This window comes from Dermacentor variabilis, chromosome 4, assembly GCF_050947875.1.
Source record: "Dermacentor variabilis isolate Ectoservices chromosome 4, ASM5094787v1, whole genome shotgun sequence".
Lineage (NCBI taxonomy): Eukaryota > Metazoa > Arthropoda > Arachnida > Ixodida > Ixodidae > Dermacentor > Dermacentor variabilis.
Genome location: NC_134571.1, coordinates 91,246,073 through 91,266,258, shown reverse-complemented (window position 1 = coordinate 91,266,258; position 20,186 = coordinate 91,246,073). Strand labels below are relative to the sequence as shown.

The 20,186-nt window shown below is 46.6% G+C and overlaps 1 protein-coding gene across 3 annotated transcripts in view; it reads left to right on the top strand.

The window, feature by feature from the left end:
* The window catches only part of LOC142579494 (cell adhesion molecule Dscam1-like), a 605,191-nt gene that overhangs the window by 453,527 nt on the left and 131,478 nt on the right, over positions 1-20,186 (top strand). For all 3 annotated transcript variants that reach the window (XM_075689738.1, XM_075689737.1, XM_075689739.1), the window contains exons 10-13: positions 2,543-2,662; positions 6,038-6,211; positions 7,367-7,514; positions 12,324-12,472. In XM_075689738.1, coding sequence (XP_075545853.1) covers positions 2,543-2,662; positions 6,038-6,211; positions 7,367-7,514; positions 12,324-12,472 — 591 coding nt within the window. The remainder of the gene's footprint in view (positions 1-2,542; positions 2,663-6,037; positions 6,212-7,366; positions 7,515-12,323; positions 12,473-20,186) is intronic.

Genomic DNA, 20,186 nt, shown 5'->3' with positions numbered 1-20,186 from the left:
TCCACGCACCCTCTCTCAACAGAGTTCCGCGTAGCTCCAGTGACTCCTCAGCAATCGAGTCAATGCATGGTCTAAGAGCGCACTAGTCCAGGAGTATTCAGCGACGATTGGTTAGCTCAACGGGTGTTCGCTTGAGCGGTTGTCAAAAGTCTACGAGTGACGGCGGCGTAAATCAGCGCAACGCGTTACAGAATAATTGAGTAAGAAATCTCCATTTATCACACGGGACGCCCATGAGCTACGGTTTGTCCTTTCCCCACTACATACTTCCATGGTACGTGGTTTAGGAGGCGAATATATAGGAGGCGAGTGTAACGAAACAGAAATTAAGGAAAAAAAACGGTCAAACGTGACAGGAATTTAGATAACGCTATCTTCGGACCTGTTTCTTATTGTCGATCTTTCTCTCACTGCAATTCTAACGCCATCAAACGCCTCGCGCTCTGACGTCGGGACCATTGTTCACGATATTCCTCGGCAAGCTGGCGCTGGATTTCTAAGCGAACTCTCCGAACACCAAGCGCCCGCTAAGACGCCATAAATAAGAATTTGTCGTGGCAGTGCCGACGCCTGGCGTAGGCGTGGCTGATGCGTAGAAGAGTTTCGTGGGCAGAAAAAAAAAGAAAAGAAAAGAACCCCGTCAACTGAGGGACGAAAAGTAGCATCTTCGACGCCCACAATCCCGTCAGTCCTCGACGACTTTCTTTTTCTTATTTTTTTTGCGCTTCTTTCTTTCGTGCTTTCTGATAGCGTATCTCGCTCGCTGGAACGTTTCGTTGCTTACATTTTTGGGAGGCGTGAACGTGCGATGCTGTTTCCGCTCGGCAGTTTTGGCTGGAAATTGTAGCCAATCTCGACGCGCAGAATGGGGCCGCCTGTAATTTATCCTAATCATATTGTCGGCTGCAGGCAATTTATAACTCGCCGCGGATTTTCGAACAGCGCTGCGGCCGAAACTGCCTTCAATTTTAAATAATCGTATAAAACCAGAAAACAGCAACAACAACCAAAAAAATTAAATAAGCTAAAATCGCTCTTGGGAACTTTGAACACTGCGTCCAGTAATTCGAGACGTAAAAAAATTGGAAAGAAAGAAAAAAGAAAGCAGTGGTGGAGTGAGCAGTGATGCGCGCTTGGGTTGCTTTGCGACAAAGTTTTGCGATCACTGCTGGGCAGGCGAGCCCACCGTGGTCGTAGTCGTGGTTTCCGGGAGTTATACGGTGCTTTAGTGGTGTCAGTACCCATTTATTCTATTCAGCAAAACATGAAATGTTGCACATCAGAACTGAAGAAGGTGTCATTTCTTCAGCCCTTAAGCATCCTTATATGCGAAAACTGCCTGTGGCTTTTGCATTTTCAGCGTACGCATTCTTCAGCGCTTTAGCACATGTGCAGGCGGTGTTGAACACCAAAAATTATGTTTTAGAACGAACACAGCGTTAAACAATTTAATAATTGAGGTTTCATCTATGAAACAAGTAAACAACGCTTATGAACACGATTTAAAATAGTGTTCCTTTAGAAAGGGAAAGAAAAGAAGCAATTGACTCGCCATCCCGGCCCTGTGAAAGGGGATGTCAAGCGAAGCCGTTGCAAGAACACCACTACAAATGCTGAGTGGGGTATACAAAGAAGTATGATATGTTCTTGGGCTAGTCGGTTCATAGATTCAGCAAAATGTTTGAACTGCGCGAAGAAGGTGAGGCGGGAACAGAAGCCCAGATGCACATATTGCGCTCTGTGTCTGCGTCTGTATTTCTCTTCACGTCTTGTCTTCTTCGCGCAGTTTGAAAATTTTGCTGAAGGTATGCAATGCTTTATTGGTAGTCCTGATGCGTTTCTAGAGCTTAGCTTGATGTTTATTGAAATATACGTTCTTCTGTGTGTTGTGTCGGTTATTTCAATGTGCGCTTCACTTTGCAGAGCGCTTGTAGCCTTTGCATTACGAGGGGGATGAGCCATTGCATTTTTGCTTGCTTAGTCATTGGCGATGATGTATTGCATGAGCCATTGCCGATGATCATAATTTTTCTTCCCGGACGGACACAAAGAATGACAACCACCGAGAGGCAAACAGCTTCGCTGTAATAAACTCAATCGTTGTTTTTCTTGCACCAGCATAGCAGTGGTTGAGTCGGAACTAGCAAAAAACTTGCTATAGGAATTTGAGCATTGACAAGCAGTCCCTGAGGTTTCTTATTAGCGAACACTTTGCTAAATAGCTCAATAATAATAGTACCATTGTTAAAACAAAAAGAAATGCTGAGAAACATCAATTGTCATGCAGTGCCCCAAATATAGTTTCTTTCTTTTTTGGAATGTAAAAATAATAAAGTGAACAACATATCTACTTTGTTAGAAGAGCTGTTCAATTAGCCCAACACTCGAAATATGTATTCTACAAGCACTCCGTTAAGCTGCTTCTTCTATCGCTGTTCTTAGTCCTTAGTCCTCATATACAACAATTTAGTTTATATTTCTCAGTATTTCTCATAATTTTCGCTGCAGTTTGTCAAGGTACTTTGTTTTTCAATGTGCCCAGTTCCTCCCTACTGGCGCAAGCAACCCACTGACAAGGCTGGTATCCTCGGAGAGAGCGTCATCATCGACTGCCAAGCTGACGGGGTGCCCCATCCTCAGATTAGGTGGAAGAAGATGATCCGTAAGTTAATACTTCGGTGCCGATCTCATTTAATGTGTAGCGGAAATTTCTGGCAAGACTCTCCTGCTTCAACTTACCGCTTTCATATGGCCACCTAAATCGCCGTAAATGTGATCAACGGTGGAAGCAACGTACAGGAAAAATGGGATGTACAAGCGGTCGTTGTACTAGCCCAGATAGATAGCCCAAGATAGCCGAGGTAGCCCAAGACGACAGATATATATATATATATATATATATATATATATATATATATATATATATATATATATATATATATATATATATATATATATTCTCCCCAAATATCATGCATTTCGTTATAAAGCAAAATATGGAGCCGGGCCATCAACATGTGTAAGCTCTTGCAGTAAACCGCAACGCCCCCTTTTATTCCCCAACCTCGGATCTAACGGCGCTTATCCATTCAGTACTCGTTTTTGTATTGAATTTCTTGTTGCAATAAGACAATCCATCCATGTCGGCTATGAGGTGCAGGATTGTTTATAGGGTGGATCAGCTAACTCCTCGCGCACCTGGAGCCAGCCAGCTGTGAAGTATACTACATGAACCAGAACATGCTTGTACTGTACGTGATGGGGAATCTTGGGTGGTGTGCACCATATGTTCCCTAATAATCTGCTCCATGCACTTCAATTTATTAGGAGCGCTGTTGTTGTCAAAAATCCACCTTATTTAATTCCGACACCAATCGATCGATGCCAAAGGCGCGTCACATCTGAATACTTCTGCTTTACAAGACTGAAATTTCGAGGAACTTACAAGTTCAGTCCTGCTTCGTACAGACAAACAGTGCGGTATTCCATCTTCCTTTGACAAAAATGCCGCGTACTGATGATATCGGATTGCGATCGAGTCTAAAGGAATTCAAATTGGGTTGCAGCTAGCCGACCACGAAGTGTTTGTTTTCGTGTTAGCTTTCACTCTTTCCGTGTGCCCATCGCCGCAACAGTCAACTGTCACCGTCAGCATCGACAACGGCGCTCGATTCCGCAAAAGCGTAGAAGGGAGAGAGAATCGATATTGTTGTCTGCAGCGCATGCGCACTTCGTATCAAGACATTTGGGCGAGAGAGAGAGAGAGAGGGAAAGAAAGAGAGGACGACGTCCGAAAATGAGAATGGTGCGTGCTTTGCAGCGTCCCCTAATGCGACGCGTCATGCATCTCAACTGCATTGGCACGCGAAAGTCGTGACACACGTAAAGACATGACAGAAGGCAGAAACTCTTGGTCTTTGCTTTTTTATTCCTTTCACCGCTATTCGAAGGGATAACAAAAAAGTGCTAAAAAATATTTATGAAAAGCTGACAATTGAAGGAAGAGCCAGCTCAGCGGCGTAATAAAAAGAAAAGAGCATCGCGCTGGAAGTAAGCGCAAAGAATCGGTAGGCTACGTAGATGAGAACTACAGCCGACATTAACTTTAGGAAGAGCGCTAATGCTGGGTGCGCGTTCGCGGCACTGTGATGAGACCGCCGGTGCAGTCTGCTAGGCCATTCCGGTCACGTTTTAGGAGTCAAATCACGTTCTCAGGTTTCATGCGCAATTTTCTTCGCGCGCGCATTTGCCCCCGCGAATAAACAAGGAAGCATGGCGGACGTCTTTTTTCTTAGACACGAAGCGCCGAGTAAGCGAACTGAAACGGAAAACGAACTAAAGGATCATATCCCTTAAATGCCTAAAGCGGTGATTCCTGGAATCTGCACCACCCCGAACGCACGCGAAATCCGAGAACAAAGCCCCCCCCCCCCCAATATGAGGAAGAAAACGATGGAACGCTAAAGGGCAAGCAAGAACTTGACAGGCATTGCAGAGCGAGAGGAGCCGTGCGCAGATCCATACGTCTATATGGCAGCTTGGAACACTTCCAGCAGGCCCCGCCGCCTTCCCCAAGCTCCCGCTCGTTGACAGCGGAGCGAAGGCAGCGGCGACACGAGGGGAGAAACTGAGAAGATGCAGGCACAGATATCTCTGGGCGCACCCGATGCGATGGCACGCATCGTCGGTCCGAGCAATGGAAGGGCGACGCTCACACACGCCTCCGTCACGCAACCGTCGGCGCGGTAGCCTTACAGCTGTTGCGCGCAGCGCGCGAACCATCTCAGTTCTGTTTACAGCGCATTCTGCACCTCTCTCTCAAGAGCGAGCTGTCGCTATAGCGCTCCAAGACGCGCAGGCATGCACGTACAAACGCTAGCAACAAAGGCCCGCGCACGTGAGCACGTATGAGACAAACAACGCAAAGAGCAAGACAGACGCCCCGCTCGCGCTGTTCACGTCGATATCGAATCAGTGCTGTGGTTCAGCCTTCGGCGGCAGCTTTTTTCTGCACTTTCTTCCTTTCTTTTCTCCCCTTCACCCTCGCCGCTGTCCCGCTCTACGCGAACGCGCTAAGAGAAGCAGCAACGAGACGGAGAGAGAAACGAAAGAAAGAAAGAGCGATAAAGAAAAGGGCCTGTTTTCTGTCTGCGTCGGCGCAAAAGCGTGATCCCAGCAGCCGAAACCGCGCTGCTTTCCCGCGTCTGGCACGCTTTGCGTTCAAACGAAATCGCCAACAGTTTTTCGCGTTGCTACCGAAGCGACGCGATCTTCTTCTACCCATCTCCGGTGAGAAAGCGTCGAGCTTGCGAAAGCCCTAGAACGCGGGCTCGAGGCGGCAGCAAGGCGGAGGTGTTCTGCCGGCCGAGAGAGCGTCGCACACACGCACTATATATATATATATATATATATATATATATATATATATATATATATATATATATATATATATATATATATGCGCATACTCTCCCGGCCTCCTCAATTCTCTCGCGCATTAACTATGGTAACGCAGTTCGCGCCCGCCCGGTATTTGCATAGAAATGGAATTTTTGTTGCGATCCGCGGCCGCGCGCGCGCATCCGTCCCGCGTACACGCACAGACAAGCACACACGGCGGTGCGGCTCTCTCGGGAAGGGGATTAGAATTGAAGACCAAGGAGTGGCTCACGGGGCGCTGCGGGGCTATACACCGCCGACATTTTCATGAGCTTACGCGTGTGGCCGGGCGCCGCTGTTTTCGCAACAACGAGCCGGCGTGGTGTTGCCCGCACTGCGTCGCGCTTTGTATACATACTCGGTATCAACGAGAGTGGCGACATCGTGCGCTCATTGCACGTTCGAAAGCAGCGCCATCTAACAGGCGGTTCCGCGCCCAACGCGGAGTTACTTTGGGCGTGAAATGGGTTGTTTTACGGCAGCGTATGCGGGCGCTGTATCGAATGGCGCTGCGTGATTACTCGTTACACCGTGTGTTTCAGTGTAAAGCATTGCGCGCACGCGCGAACAAACCGCTATTTTCTCGCCTCACTTGCAGCGGGTCCGCTCGTCGAGTCGCAGACCATCATCAGCAATCCGTACATCCAGATCCTCGAAAATGGCTCGCTGGTACTGCGCGAGATCGGACTCAAGGACGCCGGCGAGTACATGTGCCAGGCGACGAACAACGTCAAGCCGAGCCTTAGCGAAGTCATCAAGCTGCGCGTTCACGGTGAGTTTGCATCACAAATACGTGAATAAAAAAAAATAAAACGAAACCCCGATTTCCCTGTCTGAGCGAGCGTTGTGGTTTATTTCGAGGCAGGTGTGTGCATATTTCATGAGATGCGTGTTAACGCACCGACGAACATAACATCTTCTAGCTCCTATCGATGTGGCGTGAAATGTTAATGCGACAGTATAATACGTAATATTGAGGTCATTTGCGATGTTCCAACGCCTACTACACTGCAGAAACTTTACATTAGATGAAATATGTGCCGATAGAAATGCAGAAGTACATTTTTGATTGTGGTGTCCGTAGTGAAATCTGAGAACCCCCACTAAAGCTTATGCGAAGAAAGAAAACTTGATGTTCTGCGCTTAATATGATAAGAGTGCGAGGGACACTATTTTACCATTACCCTGCAATGATTGTTAATTGTATATATTCTTATTGTGGTACTTTAATCTGAATAAAGGGACTCAGTGTCGCTTTCACGAAACATCAAAAGATGACATATGTTAATGGAAAGCAACTGGCGTAAAGTGGAAATTAGCATTCATCACACTATCCGCAACGCCATTGCTGTCCATTCACTTTCTTGTTTTCTTTCGGTGTTTTTTTTTCATAGCCAATCCCTGTACAACATAGTGGTGCATGTGTTGATGCCCTATACCTTTCTACAAAATAATTTCACTCAGACGTGTGCTTGCCCTCGCGAAAGTGTCTATCTTTCTCTTTCCTTCCTTTTTCTGTGCTTCCTTGCCTTGAGAACGTTTACGAAACAAACTTAGATTTCACATTAGTGTGCGCCAGCAAACAGCTCATTAAAATATAAGTAAATAAACGTTCGAACTAGGCATGAATAAGAAAAGGCTTTATTTTTATTGCAATAATTATTGTTTCACTACAACCCTTTCATCCTAAAAGTGGAGCAATTGTCAACTAATTAATAAGGCCTGTAGAGCACTTGGCGCGTAATAAGCTCACTACAGAATAAGGAAACGTGGAAGCAGCGAGCACCCATGGAACTGGCATAGCTCATTGCAGTCGTTCTTGTTGACAATTACAAACGCTTATAACATAACTATATTAGGCCATGTTGGCGCAACCCTAACATAGCACTCTGCAAACACTCTTCTTTACATGCCACCGTGTGGACAGTACCGGCCTTCTTCAAGTCGCAGTTCAGCTCCCAGAACGTACAGAAAGGAGAAGACGTGAGAATTCGCTGCGAGGCATTCGGTGAAAAGCCCATCAATATCACTTGGACCAAGGATCGCCAAGTGCTCAACTTCCAAGCCGAAGCTAGGTAATGTAGAAATATGTCGTTGTGTAAGCGGAGCTGGTATTCTCTTCGTTCGCAGACTGCAGCTCCGTAACTGCAGTATAAATGAAATTTGAGCGAGTTGGTTTGTTTCATTTTGGCAACAGCGAGAGAAAATGGGGGCATGCAGAGAGGCGGGATCAAAACAGTGCTGACTATCAATTGATATTTTTAATTTAGAGAACAGACTAAAAAGTTGACTTCACGTTGGTTATGTGTGCCTTCGCGAACACGAACGAAAGAAAAGCTGAGGAATAATACACTGCCGCAGTTAGCAGTTCATAACCAGAAATGTGGATGTGTGCCTTTCGTAAAAAACACTGTTATCTTGCGAAGACTTCTGTATTAGCCCACACGGGAAATAAAATAATTGTGATGATGATTATGTCAATGATGACAATAGCTGCGGCTTATCTTATGGAAAAAAATCGCAGTTTCGCCCGAATGGTAAAGCACCGATTCCAATAGCAAATGATTAGACAGCTATACGAAGTAAGGATAGTAGCTTTATCGGCCGTATAAACTTGTAAACATTCGCTTACTAGCAAGCATGATGTCAAGTGTGCGCTCTCAAACACGAACACATCTCACTTGACGACCACGGACATTTGCTGTCAAAACGCTGACTGAGAGCAACAGCGAGCGAATCGACCTTCGCTTTGCCTCTCACTTGAACGCGAACTGAGTGGCGAGAACACAGCACACACGAAGCTATCGGACTTCTGCACACCAAGATTCTGTAGACATCGCAGATTGCTTTCAAGGTAGAGCCCGCGCGGCTGCGCTCATCCGTGCCTTACGCAGCCACCGTCAAAGTACAACGCCCTCCCCCCCCCCCCCTCTTCTCCAGTGCTTTGCGCGCAAAGGGAGACCGATCGCTTCCTCCCCGCCTTCCTTCCTTGAGCGTGCGAAATCGAGACACCATTCTCTGTTCACCCTCGCACGCTTTCACTCGCACCCATTTCACTCGCATCCCATTTAGGACTTTATACGGAACAGTACGGTGACGCCGGAGGGAATGCGCCTTGAGTGTCCACATAATTGCTATCGCAATAAAAGAAGCAGAAGCTTGCGTAAAGCCAACCAAGTATCGCTCTCTCCAGGAAAAAAAACAATTTTAGATGTCTCTTGATATTGAGGCTGTCGCGGCTTGTGAACCTATGGTTCGTTTTTGTTGTTATTATTTAGCATGTGCGGCTATCACCACAAACTTGAAATCAGATTTGACACTTGTTGCAGAACGATAACGTAGAATCAGAGGTTGGAGCCGAAAAAATTTATTGAGATAGTCACAGTTACATTGTCCCGAACAGACTGCCCGTGGGAAGCGCACCCATCGAGGGGCAAAAAGACATGTCGCAGCTCTCTGATTAAAACGCGTTACGAGAGCGGCGTCCCGAAGAAACGTGACTATACACGCGACTGCGTGTACTCGACGGCGGCTGCAAGGGAACATGGGTCCTATAAAGTAAAGCTATTGTAATCTGTTTTTATTCCGATCTCCTGACGTCAAATTTACGTAACCAACGACGCAAACATCAGGCGGTGACCCGCATCGTTGTCTAAACATAGGAGGTCTCCTTTGTTTGCCTTCAAAACGAATAACACTGCCTACATTGAGCAGTTTTTCTTGTCTAAGTGGCTGACAAGAAGCGAGGAACGTGCTCAAGTGGAGAGGTTTTTGATGGGGCTGAGCCAGCGTAGAGAATATAGATAACCGAATGAAGAGGGTGGCTCCGGCGTCTGCAATTGGTCCGCTTCCCCTTACTTAGCTTGCGATGGCTGGTCGAAAATCGCGGTGGCGTGCAGTGGAAAGTTAGGAATGCTTCTACAATGGTTACTCAGCAAGAAAGAGTTGGCACATCGATATCGTATACATGCCGAAAGGGCTGGATAATGTTACACTGTCACACAGTAAGTTTTATTATACACAAATAAATCCATGCTATCCGACAGGTGCGAGTAGCCAGTGCCTGAGCATTCGGCGAGCAGCCATCCTCTATTCCTTTCGGAACGGGGCAATCTCCGGCTATTCCGAAAAAAATTCAGTTTTTTTGTGCATATTAATGCATCTTTAACGCGTACACGTCATTTTGACGCGGTGAGTTTTCGCGGTTTTATGACGTCATTTGACAGACATGCGAAGTGGGCGCAGACCAATAGCAGAGGGCCAACGGCAGACTGGCGTCGAATTAAAAGTAATTATTTTTCTTTTGTTCGGTCCAGTCATCCATATTCAGTGTGTGCACGTAATATCAGATGGGGAGCTATCGTGGTTTCGTAACGTCCCGTGAACAGACAGGCTATGTACGGTGACCCGAAATTTTTTTTGACCAATCGTAGAGGGCTGATTGCACACTTCGAAAAGACAAGTTTGGAATCGCTTTATGTTATAGCGCCCTATATCTCACAGCCGCGCTCCGACGCATACATTGAGAGGCCGTGGGGACTTATCACTTCACCACCACGTTGGTAAAGACGTGCGTATTTTCGTTTTCTCCAGGGCGCAGATACGCGAGAGATGCGCTAAACGCGTGCACCATGCGGTTTTGTCGTGGGATATATGTGTGACTTGCACGTTCCCAACAATATTCTTTTCCGTTTTATAATGTTTCAGTTGGTACTCAGCGTTCTCCTGTGTCGCCTCTTTGTACTTCCAGCTTTTTCACGTTATTCCAAATATGAATAATTCTGGCACAACGTACTAAACGACGTTCTAAGTGTTCATTCATTGATGTGGTTGTCCCAACATTAGGGATAATTATGAGTGTTGTTAGAGACCCGAATAAAAGCGCGAAAACATAAGAGCTTCGTATTTTTGACCTCTATATACAAAGCGCGCTTGGTGACCAGCAGAGAGCTCATAACTGTATCACTCGATCGGGTGCTGTAGTCGTTCAAGTAATCTGGGATTCACGGGCAGCGTATGAATTTTTTTACGTGTGCCACCTACCACTCCGGAGGGCCTTAGTTAGCACTCTAACCGGTGCTTGTTTGCACTAGGTGTGGTAGCAGCCAATCGCGCAAGACCGCAGGTAGCACCCAAAAAGTGGGGGGAAAAGGCAATGAAAGATTTGCTTAAAAAATGAATGAAAATAAACAGCACGTCCAGGGACAGTGAAGAAAGCAGGTGATTTCACCCCACAAATTCTGGGAGGGCAGTTACAGTACCGGGGATGGAGAGGTCGTGGGGTGGGGCTGTGCTACTTGCTTGACCGGTATTGCAATGACTTACAACAGTTTTCTTTTTCGAGTCACTTCTTTTATCGTAGCCTGCGACTACCTTCGCTCTCACACCATCAGCTGCTGTGGCCACTTGCTGAAGGCCACAAAATATGTTCAGAAACGCCGCAAGAGAATTTCCGTCGTAAGGCTAATTTTTTATCGCAACGAAAAATTGTTTCGCCATCGTAGCAGCGCTTGCATTTTCATAATAGCAAGACAGCGGGAGCTACAATGTATTCGAAGATGAAAAGCTGACAGTCACTTTAGAATACGCTGAAGAGGATGAATGCAAAATCCTGCGCGCTCACATGACATTCATTAAATTACTTGACATTCTCATTCGAATGCGTTACTACCTAGCACTTGTTTTCTCCCACTAAAGGTTGTGGCTTCGAGTGCCTTAATTAACTCATACCTAATCAAGTGTGCCTTAATTAACTTGCCTTAATTAACAGCAATAGTTGTGGGTTCGACTCCCACCAAATGTCGCGGGTTCGAGTGCTTTAATTAACTATATCTTAATTAACTATGCCTTAATGAACTTCGTCCTAATTAACCACAAAGGTCGTTGGTTCGACTCCTACCAGTGCTGAAGTACTATTCCGCAACAGAAAATACACGGACGTAAGAGAAGAACACACACCAATTGCAAAAATTAAATAAACTTATTGTGCCACTGAATCGGTTTATATATGTGAAGCAGTCTAGACAGCGCATGCGCTTACGCGAAAAAAACGATCTGCGCATTGGTGTAGCACCCGGAATGCTGCTCTTATTAAGTCTTGCGAGTGGTGTTGGGCCCGACCGTCAATGGTGGCACCATAAATGTTTGTACTATTGAATTTTGGTCCCACCACTGGACGTGGGTTCGACTCCCACCAGAGGTGGTGGGTTCGAGTCCCAACAATGGTCGGCGGTTTGACTCCCATCAAAGGTCGTCGGTGGCACCATCAATTTTGCTGCCATTAAATTTTGGTGGCGTAACGCTGGATGGGTAATTTTTCAATAACGCCGGACAATTGGTTTTTGACCCATGCGGCACTTAAGGCTTTCACCGTAAGAGCTATTTTCGCCATGACTTATTCATTGTCTCTTACGGTAAGACACCACACGGTAATGTTGGAATCTTTGTTACCACCACAAAACTGCCGGCCCTGCAATCGGTATGGTTGACAGGGTGTGTTCAACCCACCGTGGTTGCTCAGTGGCTATGGTGTTGGGCTGCTGAGCACGAGGTCGAGGGATCGAATCCCGGCCACGGCGGCCGCATTTCGATGGGGGCGAAATGCGAAAACACCCGTGTGCTTAGATTTAGGTGCACGTTAAAGAACCCCAGGTGGTCAAAATTTCCGGACTCCTCCACTACGGGGTGCCTCATAATCAGAAAGTGGTTTTGGCACGTAAAACCCCAAATATTATTATTATTAGGGTGTGTTCGTTTTGTTTTTATGCTTTATGGCAACATTTATTTTTCTTCCCAGCTCGCAGAAACAATTGTGAGTTTATATAAATGTTATGTGCATGTGTAAGCATGGGCCTTTGACGACACTCGTTATTTATTCCTTGCAGGTATAAAGAAACAACGACGACGTTGCCCGAACACGTGGTGTCCGAAATTCACGTTAAATCCGCCGACCGCCGTGATTCGTCGCTGTTCACCTGCATGGCCTCAAATGCCTATGGGAGAGATGAGACAAACTTTCAAGTCGTTGTTCAGGGTAAGATTGGGTGACCGGTAAGATTGGTTAAACTACAGTCAGCGTCGAAAGTTTGTTGCTAGTGTGCGCAGTAGTGCAAGCTGCATATCCGAAAAGCAGGTTACTACCTAGCCTGCGTGTATAAATATATGCAACCTCATGTTAAATGGCGCCCGTTTGGTCCATAAGCTTTAGACGTCAACGGTTCTTCAACGAAGCAGGGTTGCAATATTCAATGTTCTTGTGCTGGCACATTTTATCTGTAGTGGTTTTTATAGATTTGCATTATTGTGACCAGTGGAAGATTGAGCCAACAGTCGGGCATCCATTCAAGTCTTAGCCAGGAGACAGATATCCTCATTCCGCTTCTGTTCGTGGGCTTTATCAAAATGTGCGAATAAAATCAAAATGAAACCAAAAGAGAAAACCAATTAAGCAGTGCAGAGTGCTAAAGATAGGTCCAAACATGCGGATTATGCATTAATTCATTTACTTCTCCAGCTCATCTGAGTTACAAATATCATATTTTCTTACACTTTTTAAAGATGGCTACAAGTGTTATAACCCAGAAGGAACCGGTGCGGGAAGACAATTCAGCGTCATAACGTATATTTGACTAGTTAACAGCGGTTTCCGGCGTGCTCCTTATGAGTCAATGAGCTCATCGTTTCCACTATTGTTGCGGGATAACCAAAGAAGATGGGAGACTGAATACTTCAATGGTTTAAAAAATATATTATTGGTACTGAAGAAAGTGACAAACGCAACCTTGTTAAACTCTAAAAAGAGCTAGCAATCACTAAAGATTGTGAAATTACGTCGTACACTAGAGTATCACCGGATCAGTTCCAAAATTTGTAACTGATATTCTTATTCTGGCTTTATCTCCAATTGATCGCTATGAGAGAGAGAGAGAGAGAGAGAAAGAGTATTATAATGTTCCTAAAAAAGAGACGTACTTATATCGGAATCCATGTTTATTTTGCCTCCAACTTCCTTGTCCTCATTCTTCGACTTTGTGACTTCTCGTCTTCTGGTGACTGGACCGTTATATCCTCCGTTGCCTTGCTTACACCCTTCCTGCGATGGTAAGGGGCCACATTTTTGATCGCAGTCATTTCTGCTGCTCCAATGTTTCCTAAGATACGGTTTTTATGTTTCCTTGCTGTCTGGATGTCATTGTCACGAGTTAAGGGCCTGTAAACAGTGCCTTGTATTTTTTAATCCGTTCTCGCAGAAGGACCACGGCTTGGTTGAATACCTGGCATAAGACTTACGTGACGTCGATCCGACTCTTCCTTCACTGCATTTCGGTATCGATGCTGCTTGTCTTGTGATAATTATCTTTCTTTAAGTACTGAAAGTTCAGGCAACCCCAGTGCAGCATCGGCTGGAAACCGCTGACTTTTTCTATAGGCTGCTAAGTGTGATAGATAGTTGTAGTTTAATGATACGAAATGCAGAGAGGTCGTCCTGAGGTATATTCCTCTAGCTAGCTACTCGGCGTTGGGAGGAGGGGAAGAGGGAAAGGAAGAGGAAAGAAAGAGGCGCTTGATGGGTGACTATGACGAGAGAAGGGAGGTGTAAATTATATGGCTAGCAATTTGGCATGCTCAAAGCCTACAGTTCAGGCCCGTACTTTTTGAAAAGTTCACTAACGCCTGAATGGCCTTGAAACTCAATTGAGCATCTGGCCAAGGGCCTCAAATAACGTCCTCTGACAACGGTGGGCTGTCAAGACGCATAAGGTCATTGTTCAACTTTTGACGCTCTTCCACGTAGTTAGGGCAGTCACAAAGCACATGACCTATAGGCTCCTTCACATTGCACAACTGACGGTCTGGAGACTCGGTGCGTCGCATGAGGTGCACGTATCCGCGCGTAAACGCTACCCCCAGCCTTAGTCTGTGCAGAAGGCTGGCACAGCTGCGTTGCATTTTCGGTGGTAGCCTAAATTTCATGGTACGGTCCAATCTCTAGAGTCATTTGTGGCGATTATCCGTATTGTCCCAGTGCTTCGCTGTCGATTTTCGGATGACACTGGAGAGGATGCAGTTGGCATCCGCTCTTGAAAAAGGGATTGCAGGCTGTGACTCTGGTTCTTCGAATGCTTTCTTCGCTTCGGCATCGGCCAATTCGTTGCCGTGTGTACCACAGTGGTTGGGAATCCACTGAAATGTGATGTGGTGGCCGTTTTCTTGCGCTCAAGTGTGGAGCTCGGCTGTTTGAAGAGCCAGCACTCTTTAAGCGCTTTGTGGACTACAGCCAAAAGCGGTGGCATGAGAAGTGTTGTGGTGTGTTACGGCGGCTTCTAAAGTGCATCTCCACCCGCCCTTGAAGTTCGGGTATATCGACATCAATTCTTTTACGTCTCTAATGACCCTCTCTGCCAATGCATTCGCCTCTGAGTGGTATGGAGGCGAATGCATTGAGCACATTTTAGAGCGCAACTATTCGGCGCCCTTTCCTGCGGCAAGCGTTGACATCGTCTCTCGCCATCCTAACCTAACCAAGCGAACGAGCACAGGGAAGGATGAAAGAGCAAAGGCGAAGCGTGGATGAAAGACGGTGATAGCGAGGAGGGCGCGAGGAGGAAAGCGGAGAAGCAGGTTACAGCGGAACCATGGGACGCAAAGCGGAGGAGGAGCGTATGGCAAAACCGTGAGAAAAAAGCACAGTGCCGCGCAAGTCTGACTTTGCAGCGACTATTGCTACGAGATGGCACCAGCGATGGCGCGTCATCTGTTCACCGATGACGCCACCGATATCATATGTGGAAACAAAGCACTGAATGAGTGGAGATCTGTCTGCTGCGGCTGCTGTGAATTACCCCACGCGTCGCCTACGTGCTGTCTCGTGTTCTCCCGTTCAGCGAGGCAGTTGCGCCCCACTTCGCTTCGTCTGCAACGCGCCGCACGAGGCGGATTGTCCGTGCCAGCCAATATATAGCGAAATGAAAACACGTATACAGCTGCGCTAACATTTCGCATTAGGGAGTATCGCAATCGTTGGCGAATGTTTATGAGACCATTCCGTAATTGGTTGCTGTGAAAGGCAGCGCTATTATCAGCGACTATCACTTTTGTGTTCTGAAACATTTTGCATTCGCTAAACATCACTGACAGTTTCTGAATTTTCTTTTCCCGCTTTTGATAATACCATTCTCGTACATTCATCAATGGCAATTGAAAAAGACTGTGCCCTTTTCATTTCCTTCTTCTTTTTCTGTAGCTCAGCAAAACCGAGGCGAACTACCTCGAATGCAGTCGCAGAGTACTCGGAAATTACTATCTTGTTTCCGCACGCCCTGTATTTTTACTCGTTGAGTTCGCATTCATGGCAAGTTCGGAGATAGCTGTTAACATCTTTCTTCATGGACATCATTCATCCCCCGTAAATTCGCTCGATATCTTCCAGCAGGTGTTCCAGAAGTCGTCGCGACCACCCAACTCGGGGCTGTCATGCTAAAGTCTCTGAATATTGGCCACGTCTGATTCAGGAATATGAAGATTCCCGTTCCGCAGTTCCATATCTTCAGTGCCTTCCCAAGTGGACAAGTAATTTATGTACTCATGCTGATCTATTGCCTGTATGTGGGGTTTTGACACGACGCTGCATCTGGGAGTTTGTCCCCAGGCCGGTGAGCGACGTCGCAAATGAATTGTTGCATTTCGGCTATCCATCTCGCAAGTTGTCCTTTCGGTTGGGCTAAACTTAAGAAGTGGCTGAGCGCTTGATTATCGGCGAATAACTTGTAATAGTGCCCTTCCAAGTAGGATCGGAAATAACGAAGACCCATGACCACCGCTACTGTCTTTTTCGGTAGTAGGGTAATTGTGTTGAGCTTTGGAAAATGTGTAAGAATATCTGATAACTTTCAGCTGGCGATGATATGTCTCCGTCAGGTGCCTCTGGCACAGTACAGCACCGGTTCCAAAATGTGAGGCATCCATGCAGAGTTCGAACAGAAGGCTAAAATCAGAGAGAACGAGAACAGAATTGGATGAAATGGTTTGTGCCAAGTAATTATAGGTCGCGTCACATTAGTTTCGCCATATAAAGGGAACTTCCGTTTTCAATAGGACTGTCACGCATTTAATCTTTGTGGCACACCCGGGAATGAAAGTTCTGAAATGTCGCGCTAATACGAGAAAGGCACGCTGTGCGTGCATGTCGCGGGGTTTCACAAGCTGGCGTATACCTTGAGCCGACTCTTCTTTCGTGCTCTTGGTGTGGCCGTCAAACGTTTTTCCTAAGAATACATTTCCTCATAAAAATTCACTTTTCTTTTCGATTAGATTTGCCTGGTTCAGGGCCGTGAGTACTTCCGTGAGGTGCTTGTCATGTATAAGAGGAGCCAGTAGGGAGGTAAAGCAGAAAAGCGTCCGGTTCACTGCTCTACATACAGAATGGAGGAGGATGGAAGAGAAAGAACGCAGAGGGAGTTCTCTGAATGAGCACACGCACAAGGAAAATGACATACTGCCAATGACATGTTAATAACGAAGGCCCCTTCATGTTTGAAAAGTGAATAGCGCCTTCCGAACTTGAATGAATGGCGAGGTCGCCGTTCTAGGATCTTGAAGTTAGATAAAAGACAATCCTTGAAGTGGGCTAAGAAAGATAGAGAGGGAGAGAAAGAAAATACATAACGAAACAGCAGGGTGGTTAATCAGATTGAGCGTTGTTCGCTACCCTGCACTGCGGAAGAGGGAAAGACGAATGAAAGATGAAAACGAGGAAAACGGGAAGAGCTGGTGGGCTGAATTAGCGCGCTTTTGTGTAATTTGGTTCTTCTATATGCTCGCGGTAGTTTCAAAGACTCTCTCTGGCATTTATAACTACGGGAGTCTAGGCACAATGACAGCCCCCGATCCCGAGGCCTACGAAACAGTGCTACATGGAGGCGGAATGTAGTTGGATAGACTGGATATATGTCTGGGGAGAGGGGCATCATGTCGGACCATGGAGGAACTTTGACATTGACTTTACACCTGACGTCAGCCTCGAGATCGGACGTAAAAGTGATAGCGGTTTTCGCGAGGCCTGTATTCCTGGCCGGTGCTTCCGATGAGAGCAGTGACGCTGGAGGAGTGGCGCGCAAGGAAGCCTTCGGCAAACCGCTACAAGGAGTACCACAGACAGGAGTGCTGACTCGCCTGATAAGGCCATCCAACTTCGCGGAAAATTTTACGGGTGACAGGTCACAACTAACGTTTTGCCGTCTCCAGCTGCGTGGGGAAACGTAAAAGTTGAGTTGAAATGTAGAATATCCGACCTGCAAAATCAGTGTACCGTGACCCGCCGCGGTTGCTCAGTGGCTATGGTGTTGGGCTGCTGAGCACGAGGTCGCGGGATCGAATCCCGGCCACGGCGGCCGCATTTCGATGGGGGCGAAATGCGAAAACACCCGTGTACTTAGATTTAGGTGCACGTTAAAGAACCCCAGGTGGTCAAAATTTCCGGAGTCCTCCACTACGGCGTGCCTCATAATCAGAAAGTGGTTTTGGCACGTAAAACCCTATAATTTAATTTAATTTAGTGTACCGTGCCGCCTGTGCTGTTTCGCCGCGCCGGCGACACGGCAGGCTTCCACACACGGCGATGGGTCTATTGCGCTTCTTTTATAGCCGCTGATAACGAGTAAATAACGTCCTTCCATGATAAGCCTTACACTTGAAGGCCGCTACGTTTCGCGATTATAGCATAGCCTGGTCGACGCCGTTTATTCTCGCTTGCTGGTCGTTTTACCTCCCTGCCATTTCGGTGTGATTTCGCGCACATTTACTTTAACAGCTTGCCCGAAGACACGAAAGAAAGGAGCGTTGTGGGAAGCTGTAGGTACAATGCCTGGTATTGCAAAGGCGTTACAAAATAGACGAATTGAATTTACTGCTTGCCTTCCTCCTCGGAGCAAGCTCGCTGCTCTTTACAGGGAGTGGTAAATTGCGGTGAGGTGAATGGCCTTCCGCCTATCAGCTGTCGTTGTTTTTGGTGTATGCTTACCAATGATTCATAAATCTGTTGCGGCTTTCTGGCTGTTTCCCAGGTCTTTTTTTCGTTTGAACAAGACTGCGGGAACTCATCCTCCCTGCCCCCTTTAACCTTTCACGATGAATAAGAAAGGCAGGAAGACGCAACTGCAAAATTAAACTATCGACTAGCGGGAAATTGCGATGCCAAATCCATGCACTTTAAGGCAAACTGGTCTCTCACTGCTGCTTAGACCAGCTAGATGTCTAAAAAAAAGGTCGTCGGAACGTGCAGCAAATTGCTGAAAAAAGCACAGCAGAACTTCTGCGCCCTTTGCCACTTTCGGCGGAAAAACAGTTATCTTTTTCAGGAGACTTTTCAAAAATTCGTCGCCTTCTTGTTCTCCTTCGTGAACACTCACAATGTCAAACTATTGTCGCCAGTGTATTTTTACGTGAACTGAAGATTTATTTTTGAGGTTTAACGCCACTAAGCAACATCGAAGGTGTGAGACACACCGTAGTGAAGGGCTCTGTATTAACTTTTGCCAAAGGTGTGCTTTAGCATGTACATACATTTAAGTATATGTGCACTTGTGCATTTTGGCATCATCTAAATAGAGCCTCTGCGTAAGGAAATCGATCCTTGATCGCATGCTCAGCAGCAGACTGCCGTAACCACTAAGACACATTGGCGCGTCTCGCATAATGAAGATGATGGCACCACAGTAGCATCTTTGTGCTTATGTAGGTTGTCTGTAGGCCTTCGGATGTTTTTCGAGTATATGAGGTAAGCTGTACCCTCACAGAAGCAGCTGTTTACGATATCGCACATATAGCAAGTGTATGCAGTAGGAAACGAAGAATTTCAGGCTATTCAGTTGCAAAAACAAAGGGAGCCTGTTTTCGCAAGGAGAGCCTAAGATGCGATGTCGAGTAAAGTGCGTCGCTTCTCGCGAGTGCATGACTGTTTTTGTTATTTCCGCACGTAGTACTGCAAGTACTCTGAGTGGAATACGCAAAACGAAATTAGACATAATAAATTCCATACAATACTGACTCACTTCACGCATTCTGTTGACAAAACGGTCCGTTTGGAGTAAAGAGAATATTAAAAAAAAATACAATCGCACAGAAAAAAAAATGAAGGAACGAAGTTGAAGTGGCAGTGACAGCCGATAGGGACATAAATATAAACATAAGTAAACATGAAAGAAGTACGGCCTGCGGGTCGAGCCGCCGAATGTCTAGTTTGGAATTAATTCCGCTCGATACATGGACAGGTTATCTTTCAGGTCGCCAGCCAAAAACGCGTTTCACGAAAAGATCCCACTTGTTCCGCTTGCCCTTTCGGGCTATTCGAGCCGCGCAACAGGAGAAGAGACCAGTAGGTGAGTCCTGGACGATGGCGTCGGTGGAAAGGAGAGGAAGAGGCGGGCCGCCAGAATTTGATCCGAGTCTGAACCGAGCTTCGAGCATGCGGACCGGTGATAGAAGCAGGGCAGCGAACCACACGCCACTGACGAATAAGAGGCAAACAGACGAAAAGGGGAAGTCGAAAATAATAAAACTAACAAAAAGGAAAGCGTACAATGTTGGGTCAGACGAGTTCCAAGGGTTCGTGGGCACTGGTTCGGGGGAGAAGGATGAGGGAATGAGGAATGGCTGGTGAAGTGGTGGCGAGGATTCGAAACGCGGGGACGCGCGAGCAATGGCAACACGCACTGAAGAATAAAACGCAGCGTGCGGCCCTCCGGCAGCGC